The sequence below is a fragment of the Sardina pilchardus genome, chromosome 3, assembly GCF_963854185.1.
Source record: "Sardina pilchardus chromosome 3, fSarPil1.1, whole genome shotgun sequence".
Lineage (NCBI taxonomy): Eukaryota > Metazoa > Chordata > Actinopteri > Clupeiformes > Clupeidae > Sardina > Sardina pilchardus.
The window spans coordinates 27,002,058-27,014,557 of record NC_084996.1 but is presented as its reverse complement, the minus strand read 5'-3'; the positions used below and the strand labels follow the sequence as shown (position 1 = coordinate 27,014,557).

Sequence of the window (12,500 nt, the reverse complement as noted above, 5' to 3'; positions counted from 1 at the left end):
AGTACTGTATGCACAGGCTTGGAACTAATTCTGCTCAGAGTTGCAAGCCATGGCTAGTAGTTAAAATGCCGTTGTTTTCTTGTGTAGGTTCATGCATATGCCATGACTGGTATCTTTGAGGGCACACAATTAATGTCAAGGACAACTGACAGTTGTAATCAAAGGTGCAGTCAGCAATTGCAAAGGAAGTCGTATTTGATAATGTTTATATTTCAAATTATTAGCTGGAGCTTTTGTCCACAACAACATGCATTATATTTTAGCCGAGGACCCAACGAAGCATGCCAGAGAGGTTAGCTCACTCCTACTCTACTTACAGCATTCGGAGAAAATCTCCACACAGGGTTTTGTTGTTGTTTGGGAGACATGCTGCCCCCACATGTTTTGAGCCAGGGCTGCCTACGGAAACCATGTTTACTCATGTAGTGTAGAAGTGCAGTGTACTCATGGAATAGCCTGCTAGCAGATTGTGAGAGATGGGTTTGTTTAATGTGAAAATGTGCCTTTCCTGTATGGTAGCAGTGAAGTCATTGTTTTTGCTTAAGTGAACAGCAGCGATGGTATTTTCACAAGAAACACACATGATTTTTAATTGTATGGTCATGTGTGTGCTTGTATATTTCATATTATGTCACCATCGTGCCCCCTAAATCAATTACTAGTTGATCACAAAAAAAATGGCAGGCAGTTCAAGCACCATCTCTCCCCTCTCCTGTCAGTGACAATGAGCCATCATGGCAAGCCATTCTGTGAGGTTGCCTTGTTCCTCCCAGCCGACACAAGTGGCCATTGTGTTTCGGGTGGACGGATGATCATACTCCATGTGGCTGAAGGGCCGAATGAAACCTCCCATGCCCCCTCCCGCCTGTCTCCGTGTTCTGCAGTAGCTTGCAACAGAAGTCTGAAAACAGAAGTGCCTTAACGTGACTCCCGCCCTCGTGGTCAGAGACGCATAACTGCGATGGGCTGGTCTTCGAGCGAATTTCTCCTGGAGTGGATCAGCTCCAGAGACAGAGACCGAGATCTTGCCCAACTGGCCAGTCATCTTTGTTTAGGTGCTCTTGGTGGGGGTCAGTGCTTTTGCTAATGCACTCCTCTTCCAGAGAAGGCTGATGTTTACTTTCTTGGATGACTGTGGAAGTGTCAGCGCAGGAAGGGGGGTGCTGAGGGTTCATCCTAGGCTCAAAGCTGGCTAGAGTGTACTATAGGCCACAGTCAGGGATGGGCAGTATTTATGATATGGATATGACATGTATTTAAAACATGCATTTCAAATATAATATATACTGTATATTCAGTGTAATCGGGGAAAAAAATACTAAAGAGAAAAAAAATTCTGACTAAAGGGGCATTTACACCAAGAACGATAATCATAACAGTAAAAACGTCCACACTGACTAACGACAACGATTATGTCTCTCCTTGTGTTAATGAATGTGATAGCTAAAATATGATGGGTTCTGATGATCGGCTGTTAATCGTTCTCAAAATCGATCTGAAAGTGATTCCCAACAATACCGTTCCTCATGTCGTTATCGTTATAGTTTACTGTATGTAAGAACTTTGTCATTCATATTAATGAGAGCGATATTTATAGTTTGTAGTTATCATATAGTTATCGTTATTGTTGTGAATGGCCCTTAAACCTTTTTGACCGCCGTTTCGCTGCGCAGCGATTTCGCTAAAACATTGGTAGAGACAATCACACACTCAACCACATGGTTATTGCTCATCCCCACTCCTAAGATTGCCCGTTTATGGTAGAACAAATTTGGAGGAACTTTGACTGTGATGTGTATGTGTGCTTCTGAGCAATGTTGCTAAGCAATGTTCCTCAGCATTGTTGGTCTGGCACGTTCCCTTTGATATTGAGCAACTTATTTTTCTTTAGAATTTTAATCATCAGTCGGCCAGTCGGCAGGTTTCCCAAATTTTGCAACCGGCAGGTCAGCATAGGTGATCTGTTGACTTTGCAGGTTGACTGGTGCTGCTCTTCCCACCTAAGTTCCCACTTAATCAACAGAGTCAATGTGCTCTGCTGATAAAATAGAGGGATCAATCAGAATGGTGTACGTATGGCAAACAGCAAGGTATGATAAGACCTGTTTATTTATCCTGCATTTTAATGACCAAGAGGTATTTCAGTGTGCTTCACATAGACAAAAGCCAGTGGAACGGCATAGTTAAAAGAAAGTGAAGTACATCAAATGGAATCAAAAAAGTGCATGAATGAAAGAAACATTGTACGTCAGTGAGCCTTCAAATAAGGATCTAAACCCTGACGGGCTTGCTGCACGCAGGCCTCTGGGTGTTGTGCTATCCAGCGGTCTACAGCAACCACTTGCGCACAACACCCTGTAACAAATGACTCACTGGTCCTATTGCTTAAACAAACGTCCACTGGCTGCAGTGTCTGTAATTTGGCCGCTACAGATGTAATCACGGTCAGATAGGCCCGTTTCGTTGGAAATTTACTATCGATAGCTACGATCATTAGTGTGAAATGGAAACAGTTTTTCTCGTGAAAAAAGCCTGTCGAGTGTTTGGCACAGGGGTTATACAAGCACATATTTTCCCAGACACAGTTGACTTCCCCAATACATCATCCCCGCTAAATATAGACAAAAAGTCAACACTGTCTCAACTTGCGTAAGGTACGCGTACTGTAGGATAAGGATAGTGACTTGCTATTTCTTTTCGTGTGTGTGTGTGTGTGTGTGTGTGTGTGTGTGTGTGTGTGTGTGTGTGTGTGTGTGTGTGTGTGTGTGTGTGTGTGTGTGTGTGTGTGTGTGTGTGTGTGTGTGTGTGTGTGTGTGTGTGTGTGTGTGTGTGTGTGTGTGTGTGTGTGAGACCACCTATAGCTTGTCATTGCTCCAGTCATTTGACTAAGCTAAGCTTGAGCCAGGCTAGTACTTTGTGACTCCAATCTGTGAAAAGTGCTATGTGAATAAACTTCCCTTACAGTATGTACTATTGCAGTCTAGACAAAGTGCATGCTATCAAAATATATTTGCTCTGCTCAGTCGTCGACAATGCCTCTCCTTTTGATCATACAATGCTATCTATACCACTACGATTTGTATCCTGAAGTGTGTGTCGGTTGATTCCTTTGTGCCAGATAACAGCGACCTGATTGCCTGCATGGTGGTGAGTAAGGACGGCGTTCAGGCCCAGCGCTTTCTGGCCGTGGACATCTACCAGATGAGCCTGGTGGAGCCCGAAACCAAGCGCCTCGGCTGGGGTGTCGTCAAGTTCGCCGGCCTGCTGCAGGTACCACATAGTGTGTGTGTGTGTGTGTGCGTGTGTGCGTGTGTGTGTGTGTGTGTGTGTGTGTGCGTGTGTGCGTGCGTGCATGCTTGTGTGTTAGTATGGTAGGTAATATTGTGTGTCATATTCCTCTCTCAGCCCTTTTTAATGGTAGTCTCTTCTCTTCTTTAATTCCACTTAATCACTTTCAACTTCAGAGGGAGATTAGCAGGAATTGATGGGTGGGATGTGTGTGTGTGTGTGTGTGTGTGTGTGTGTGTGGGCGTGTGCATGGGAGTATGGTGAGTAATAACATATCATATTCCTCTCTCAGCCCTTTTCATTCAATCTTTCCTCATAATCAATCTCGACTCCAGAGGGAGATTAGCAGGAATGAGAGTGATGAGATGTGAGATGAGATGTGTTGTGAGATGAGATGTGTTGTGAGATGAGATGTGGTTGTGGTCCGTGTTTGTGTTAGCGCGTGCGCATATGTATGTGTGTGTGTGTGTGTGTGTGTGAGTGTGTGTGTGCGTGCAGTGCACGCCTGCATTTTTATATGTGTGTGATTGTGTGCAATGCATGTGGATGTGGGTGTATGTCAGTGCGTCCATGCGTGTGTGTGTGTGTGTGTGAGTGTGCAGTGCATGTGCATGTGCATGCTTGTGAGTATGATGAGTAATTGCGTGTCATATTCCTGTCTCAGCCCTTTACAAGGGCAGTCTCTTCAAAGAAATTCCACCTAATCAATCTCATTCTCAACAGAGGGAGATTAGCAGGAATGCGTGTGTGTGTGTGTGTGTGTGTGTCTGGGCGTATTTTGTAAACGTAAGCTAAATGTTTCATTCATGTCTAAGCAGGGCTTTCTGGTCTGTCTCCTTCAGTCACTGTAGCCAGACTGCACTGGGTCAAATGTGGAAAATACGGAATGTGATTCATCAGCGTTATTCTTTCTGTAATTAACCAATCTGTAATTGACCCATTATTTTGACAGCCCCAGTACTTAATACTATTAATTAATATATTGCTGTGTGTTCGTGTGTGTGTGTGTGTGTGTGTGTGTGTGTGTGTGTGTGTGTGTGTGTGTGTGTGTGTGTGTGTGTGTGTGTGTGTGTGTGTGTGTGTTAAATGCCACAGGACATGCAGGTGTCGGGGGTGGAGGACGACAGTCGGGCCTTGAACATCATCATCCACAAGCCCACGTCCAACCCGCACGCCAAGCCCCTGCCCATCCTGCAGGCCAACTTCATCTTCGCCGACCACATCCGCTGCATCATCGCCAAGCAGCGGCTAGCCAAGGGCCGCATCCAGGCGCGCAGGATGAAGATGCAGAGGATCGCTGGTGAGCACAAATCCCCTCCCCGCCCCTTAGCCTGGGTCTTCCCAGGCTGCCTTGCGCACGATTTGATTCATGCTGCTAAGGCAGCCTGGAAACTGCCGCCCTAATTTTTGCCTCAGACAGGGGACCAATCACAGCACAGGGGGGAAAGCAAGACGATGATGAGCTATGCACATTTGATAGACATCCATGGCGCCCAATTAACGGATCTGGGCATTTTTTTTCAAATATGAGAAAATGAATGTTTGGTTCCCAGACCACGCCTCATTGAGGTTCCAAGCGAGCTGAGGCATTACCAAAAGCTGAAGTTAATGCGTTACAGCGTTGCTATGGTAATCGCCTAGGCAATGGGGGCAGAGGAAAACGAACACTAGGTACCAAAATCGAGTCCTGATACAGAGCTGATACAGTACCATGCAATGGAAAAGCCCCATAGAACTTCACTGGTATTTAGCAGACAGTCACGCCTATCTAAAGCAACAGGGAGCCATTTGGGAAAGGCTCCAGTTTGGCTTCCAGAGAGGTGGCGTGTGATCTTGTTGTGTGTCTCTGAAGTTCTTAAACCCGCCCTTCTCGTATCGTGCTGATATGATGACATTACGGAAAAACGCCGTCGCTAATAGTTTCACTTTCATGTTCACACCAACTGAGACCGTATATATAGCCGTGGGTCAGATGGGCTATGGGCCACGTGGAAGGGAAGGGATTAAGAATAGACTTGTGTTACGCACTGCAAGTGACTAAAATATGCACATAATGTGACCGTTAGAGACTCTTTTACTCAGACACAGAAGAGCACATCGCAGAATGACTGGGTGGAATTCCTGAAAAAGGCACGGAGTTTAAAATTCCGATTCTCCACGCTTGGAAAAGAATGTGCTGAATGTCAATGAATGACATTCAGCACATTCATTAACGGTCTTGGAAATGGTCATGAAATTAGATTTCGTCATATAGGTATAACGAAATACATGTATGATGATGATATGATACTCTTCCACAGCTGAAGTGCCCTTGAGCAAGGCACCTAACCCCTCACTGCTCCCCGAGCGCCGCTGGTTGGGCAGGCAGCTCACTGCTCTGGGTTGTGTGATTCACCTCACTGTGTGTTCACTAATTCGGTTAAATTGGGTTAAATGCAGAGAACTGAATTTCCCTCACGGGATCAAAAAAGTATATATTCTATTCTATTCTATTCATGTGGTTGTGTGAATTTACAGTTATTTCAGGTAGTAAACCGCTCACAAAAAGTAAGGAAACTTGACTTTGGCCCATTATATCTCCACTTTAATAATACCAATCACTAAAGTGTTTTATGTCATTTTCATCATTTATTAGTCACCTTTACAATAAGGTACAGCTTGTAAGCATTGGGCTCCCATTGAATGAGCAACACAAGCAAACGTGTAAGTAGTGTAGCGTGTAACACAAGCAAGCGTGTAACACAAGCAAACGAAAAATGTGCCAAAATGGCCTGTTATGCTGTTGGAATTCACCTTTGTTACTTCAAGCATTGACGATTGCACTCTCCCACAGAAATGAGGAAAACAAAACATGTTAGGCATACATTCGTTCATTTTATACTCAGTGTCAGGGTCCTCAGTAGCGTGTAGACAGAGGATCCATGTGCATCCACAACAGCTTGGCACCTTCTTCTCATGCTGGTCACCAACCTGGCTACATTCTGCTGTGGGATGGCATTCCATTCCTCGATAAGGATCTGTTAAGTCAGCCAACCTGGTTCTGTTGGTGACTCTGGCACGTACAGCACGCCCAAGCTGATCCCACAAGTGTTCAATTGGGTTGAGGTCTGGACTCGCGTCACGGCAGGCCATTCTATCCTCTCCACTCCCAAATTCTGGAGGTACTCTCTGATGATCCCAGCTCTATGGGAGCGAGCGTTGTCATCCTGGAGGATGGCATTTGGTCCCATATTCTGGAGATATGGAATTGCCACTGGCTCCAGAATCTCATCCCGGTATCTAAACTCACCTGGTAGCACTTGAAGCCCAAAACGAGATGTCTGGCAGCAGAGCCCTATCACTGGCCATTTTGGCACATTTTTGGTTGGCACTACTCAGACATTTGGCTGTATTGCTCATTCCATGATTGCCCTATGCTTACAAGCTATACCTCATTGTAAAGGTGACAACACAACGATAAAAATGATACAAAACACTTTACTGGTTGGTATTACTAAAGGGGAGATATAATGGGCCAAAGTCAAGTTTTCTTACTTTTTGTGAGCGGTTTATGTAGTCTGGCTATCACCATACTAAGCTCAATCTTTTGAGATTGAATATTAGTATGGGGAGGCTGCGCTTTGTTTCTACTGCACAAGAGGCGTGATCAATGGGCATCGTTCAAATGACTCCGTACGCTTGGATAGTCCTTCAACCGATCAGACCGACAATCCGGTGCGTCTCCTGGATAAGCTAGTTTGAGATTGGAGCCAAAGTTTCTGGCAGGGAACAGACTAGATAGATATGTAATCCGAATTCGCCGGAAGTTCAGGCAGGGTTCACCCAGCCTAGGTAGTAGGTGAAGGTGCAGTTTACTCTTGAGTTGACAATAGTAAATTGCACAAGTGTGTTGATGTGTAGGTAGCACAAGGTCAAATGAATCGTGTGGGTTGTGCTCTCAGGAATGCCGTCATACGTCACGTCGGTTGTGAGTCAGAGGAATCCCAGTGATGCGGTGTAGTCCTCCTTAGCTGGCATTTTGCCCGTTAGCATTTAGGCTTGTCCGACAAACAGCAATGGTGGTCTGTGGGCAGCACTGGTGAAGGGGCATTAGTGGGCATTATGAGGGTTAGTCACTCTTACTGGGGAGCGCTGGGTTCGTATGAATGGGTGATGTATGAATTATGGATTAGGTGATGGTACCAGCTGACTCAAGAGGCGTACAGGAGTGTGTGTGTGTGTGTGTGTGTGCGAGCGAACATACAGTAGTTCTCATTCATTTCAGCATGCAGTTTTGTATTGCCAGATTGTTAGCCTGTGGTTGAAATGTGCATAGATTTCAAAGTCGATAAGACGTTCCTGTTTTTTTGTTTGTTTTTTTTCCCCCGCTGGCAACCATTGCATTGCGGTGTAGTGTGTTGTAAAACATGAATGTACATGAATGTCTCGCACGTAAATGGCAACCGACAGTGCATGACGGATCAGCTTGAACTCAACGCCAAGGAGTATCAACATGGGGCCAATATGAGGCCAAAGGCACTTTAGACATTTGTATTCAGCCTAATGTTGTGCACATAACTGCTGTTAATAAATGAATACCATTAAACATTAAGGCAATTAGGCAATTAAGGCAATTAGTACATCAATCAATAAAATTGCTATTCGGCATCATCATCATCATCATCATTCATCAGGGTGGCCCTCACACACTTAATCTCTCGGTCTAATTGTTGAGACGTGCTAGACGTACAGTATAGCCCCGTGTCCTGTAACAGCGCGGCGTCAGAGAGACACACCTTCACCTTTACCACAAAGCCTCCGCCCACACAGGGATCGGCCTGTCTGGCCTCTTCCTCTTGGGTGTAGATGTCTCGTGTGTAACACACACACACACACACACACACACTCACTCACACACACACACACACACACACACACACACAGTTATTAGTTTTCAAGAAGGGTTCAATTTTGTCGGTGGGTGGTATCACACTGTGACCTCTAGTCAGAAGCACACACACACACACACACACACACACACACACACACACACACACACACACACACACACCCAGTTAGCAGTTCAGAGAAAGGTTTAATTTTGTTTGATGACACATGTTTCTTGTCAGTGGGTCTAGCACTTTGTTTGATCAGACCTGAAATTCCTGAAATCCCTCCCTTTAGTTGAAATCACTTTTCTGAAATATCTTCTACTTCTGAACTATTGGAATTTCTTCTTTGTATTAAGGTACAGTAAGCATGACCGATAGAGATATGAGTGCATAGAGACACAGACAGATATAGTGATCTGGTGAAAAGCTCATTCTTACATGTATTACTGGTTTGTGGAAAACTCATTTCTGATGTAGCCATTTTTTTTAGAAATTACGGGAGGCTTTGTCAGATTAAGGCGTGTGTGTGTGTGTGTGTGTGTGTGTGTGTGTGTGTGTGTGTGTGTGTGTCTAAAATCCTCAGGAGTCAGACTTGAACTAGGCTTGTGCCAGTCATCACCTACTGTATGACAGGTGTTGTTTCCTTGATATGAAAGTGGTGTGTGGTGGTGGTGGTGATGATGAGGGGTTGTTGTCAGTATTGAGTGGGATGTTTTTCCTGTAATCAGTGATACGAGGTGTAAGAGGAAGTAGGAGATTTTTCATAAGGAAGTGAGTTTGGAGGGGGGGCTAGTGAGTTTGGTGGGGCGGGGAGGGGGGACTACAACATTTATTTATAGTAACACTTTAGAAGTGCCTGTGTTTTTTTTTGTTTTGTTCTTTTTTTGGTAAAAATCCCACTGAGGTTTTTGCCGTGAGTATTTCCGAATGATGCGACCCCCCCCCCCCCCCCGGGTAATGACTGATGTGAAACTTGTTGGACGACACAGTGAGCAACCCTGTTTCTCTTTGATGCCGTCATTTCTTTTTCTTCATTTTTTTTCTGTTTCTGTTTCATACTTCTTATCTCCCACTATTTCACTCTACTTCACCATCACCTCCTCCTCTTTTGCTCTCTTGTCATCCTCCCTTTTTCTCTGTAACCCACACACTCACCCTCTCTCTTTCTCTCTCTCTTTCTCTCTTTCTCTCGACCTCTCTCGACCTCTCTCTAACTCTCTCTCTCTTTCCTTCTCTTTCTCTATCCCCCCCTCTCAGCTCTGCTGGATCTTCCGGTGCAGCCTTCCTCGGAGGTTCTGGGTTTCGGTCAGTCGACGGCTGCGGCCTCCCAGTTGCCCTTCCGCTTCTACGACCAGTCCCGCCGCGGCCCCGCCGACTCCAACACCCAGCGCTCCGTCTTCGACAAGGTCCCAGGTAACCACACCTCAAACAGGAAGCCCTGACCCCGACCACCTCCAACTCATGTGTGTGTACACAGGGAACTCACAGTGTTGCCAACTATTTCAAATGGAAAGTAGCTAAAGCCAGCTCCAAAAGTCGCCAAATGTCGCTAGATGACGTCACACGCTAATTTGCATATCAATAACGTCATTACGTCGTGCGCCCCCCCCCCCCCCCCCCCCTCAAAAAAAAAAAAAAAAAAAAAAACGCTGAGGGCCCTTTAATAACTCTTTATGCCTGTTTGCTTTTCTCATAGGCTATTCATACAGTAGACATAGAGCCCATTTCAAATATATTTCATTTAATATAGCCTACTTGTATGTTAATTGATACACTTTACACTTCATCTTGTCACATCAGAATGAAATTAGGCTACGTGGCTGAAAAGCAGTAATTTCCTACCTATTCCCTGCATCTGCTTTTCACTGATTGAAGCCTGATAACTTCATCACATTATGTGAATCTCAGAAGGTTATGGTTCCCGCTTCACTTATGGATACAATGTTTACTTGTGGCTCTATCACACGGTCAGCCTATCACTGAAAACAGAAGTTGCGTGATCACTGTTTTGTTTACTTTCATTTGCTATCACGCCAGTGAAGGCGTCAATAATTAAATAAAATGTCGGGTTGGCCAGGTTTAGCTGACAGATCTGTAGCCTAATGCTTGCCTGTAGTTCTTTGAAGCTATACTTTTGTCCGAGCTCAGCTACTGTCTGCCGTTTTCGAGCGTCCAGAAACCAGACCGCTGTCTTGCATTTGCTGCCACTGAGAACGTCAGTCGTACCGAACGTGGTGGTGCACACAGCTGGGTATGGAGCGGGAGGGAGACGCGGCCGGGGTCGGGAGAGGGAGGGAGGACGAGAGCTCAGAGCTGCGTGAAGTGCAGTGACGACTCAGACAATGAGGGGGAAAAGTCGCCAGACACACGAAAAAGTCGCCAGATTTGTTGTCAGTCGCCAGATAAGATTTTCAGTCGCCAGAGACGACCAAAAGTCGCTAAATCTAGCGACAAAGTCGCTAAGTTGGCAACACTGGGAACACACTCCCTACAAATACTAAGGAGGGGAGTAGTGTGAGTTCGGAGTTCCAAATGTCCGGTTACGTTCAGATGCACGACCGAACCGCTTGACATCTGCAGAACATGCGGACTTGTACTTATGTCTGAAAGCAGCTACACACACACACACACACACACACACACACACACACACAAACACACACAGTTAGCAGCGAGTGAGCACATACAGTAAGGGGGACACACAAACAAACAAACAAACACACACACATACACACACACATGCATGCACACACACACACACACACACACACACACACACACACACACAAACATATACAGAGAGCAGTGAATGTGTGTTTGTGTATCCCCATTATATCCTCACACCACACACCACACACCATACACCACATACCACACACACAGACACACACACACACATGCACACACACGCACACACACACACACACGCACACACACACACACACACACAGAGACACACACAGACACACACACACATGCACACACACACACACACACACACACACACACACACAGACAGTTTGGCAGTGACAAAGTCATCTGAGAACAAAGAGTGTTGATATACAGCAGACATGAAGAATTGCAATGTTCTAATTTGTTTAGAGACTCGAAATAAAAATAAACTCAAGATAAACAATTTGTTGGTTTAGAAGCAGAAGTCTGGAGATTTATTGTATTGTACTGTAAGTTGATTTATTGAAAGGTTGACTGATAAATCAAAGACACCACAATATGAACTTGAACTCCTTTCAACCTTATTTCCACTTTTATACTTGGCAGTGTCTTCTTCTGCCTGAAACCGTCCATATGTGTTTGAGTGTGTCTATATGTCTGTGCGCTCACCTCAGTGTTCCTGTTCTGTGTTACGGCTGCCAGCTGCCGGTTCTGCTGAACTTCTCCTGAATTTGAGGAGTCGGCCGGCGTGTGTTTAGTGCATGTGTTTTACTGTGTGTGTGTGTGTGTGAGGGTAGGTGGGTGCTGCATGTGTGCGTTTGGGTTTGCATAAACCATCTCTTTAAATTGTTACTATTTTCCGTGTATTTCCGTTGAATTTCTTCAGAACGATGTGTTGGCGCACGGCCGACATTTCTGAATGGTCCCACGGGGCAGTCACTAAAGACCGCCGGTGCTCGCCAAAGCGTTAAGGAAGAAATAACATCAATCGAGCCCTATTTGCAAATCATGTTTCCTCTTTTTCGGTTTGTGGATTAATGCACTTCAGTGAAAACATGGGCTTCTGTAGAAAAAGGCAGTCACTTCTACATAAGCAGTCTAGGTTAGCTGGAACAGCCGCAGTTGCATCATGATATGAAACCCTCTGGGGAGCTCACCCAAGACACTTATGAGTGAGCACAGTGTGTACACACATGGCCTTGGTTAATTGTGGCCCTTGGTTATTTATCTGCCGTCTCCAGGAGTGTTAAGTTACCTCATTACGCATGTTTTTACATGTTTTTGAGTCATATTCGGTTAAACATTAGTGGTATTAGAATTAGAGCCTGGTCTGGCTTCACTGTTGAAAGCGATGTGGTGGCAGACAAATCCTGATTGTGCTAGTAGTGATGATGATTTTTTTTTTTTTTTTTGGGGGGGGGGGGGGGTGGTTTATTTGATGTTTTAATGAGTGAGTGGGTATCACCCAGGAAATGATACCTGTGATCAAAACTCTCCATTGCACACCAGAGAAAGGTTTGTCCCTTTGCTGTCCCTACCACCCACCCACCCTTTTTGGGGGCACTTTTCATGTCGAAATGCAGAAGTGAAAATCTCTGTAGAATCCGAGAGTGACGAATACTAGTCGAGATACTGCTTAACAACCACTGCCTGCCTCTCCCATATTGT

The 12,500-nt window shown here is 45.2% G+C and overlaps 1 protein-coding gene across 5 annotated transcripts in view; it reads left to right on the top strand.

Annotated features, from left to right (window-relative positions):
- The window catches only part of clec16a (C-type lectin domain containing 16A), a 66,048-nt gene that overhangs the window by 41,597 nt on the left and 11,951 nt on the right, over positions 1-12,500 (top strand). For all 5 annotated transcript variants that reach the window (XM_062532614.1, XM_062532615.1, XM_062532613.1 and 2 more), the window contains 3 exons: positions 3,119-3,270; positions 4,384-4,588; positions 9,417-9,572. In XM_062532614.1, coding sequence (XP_062388598.1) covers positions 3,119-3,270; positions 4,384-4,588; positions 9,417-9,572 — 513 coding nt within the window. The remainder of the gene's footprint in view (positions 1-3,118; positions 3,271-4,383; positions 4,589-9,416; positions 9,573-12,500) is intronic.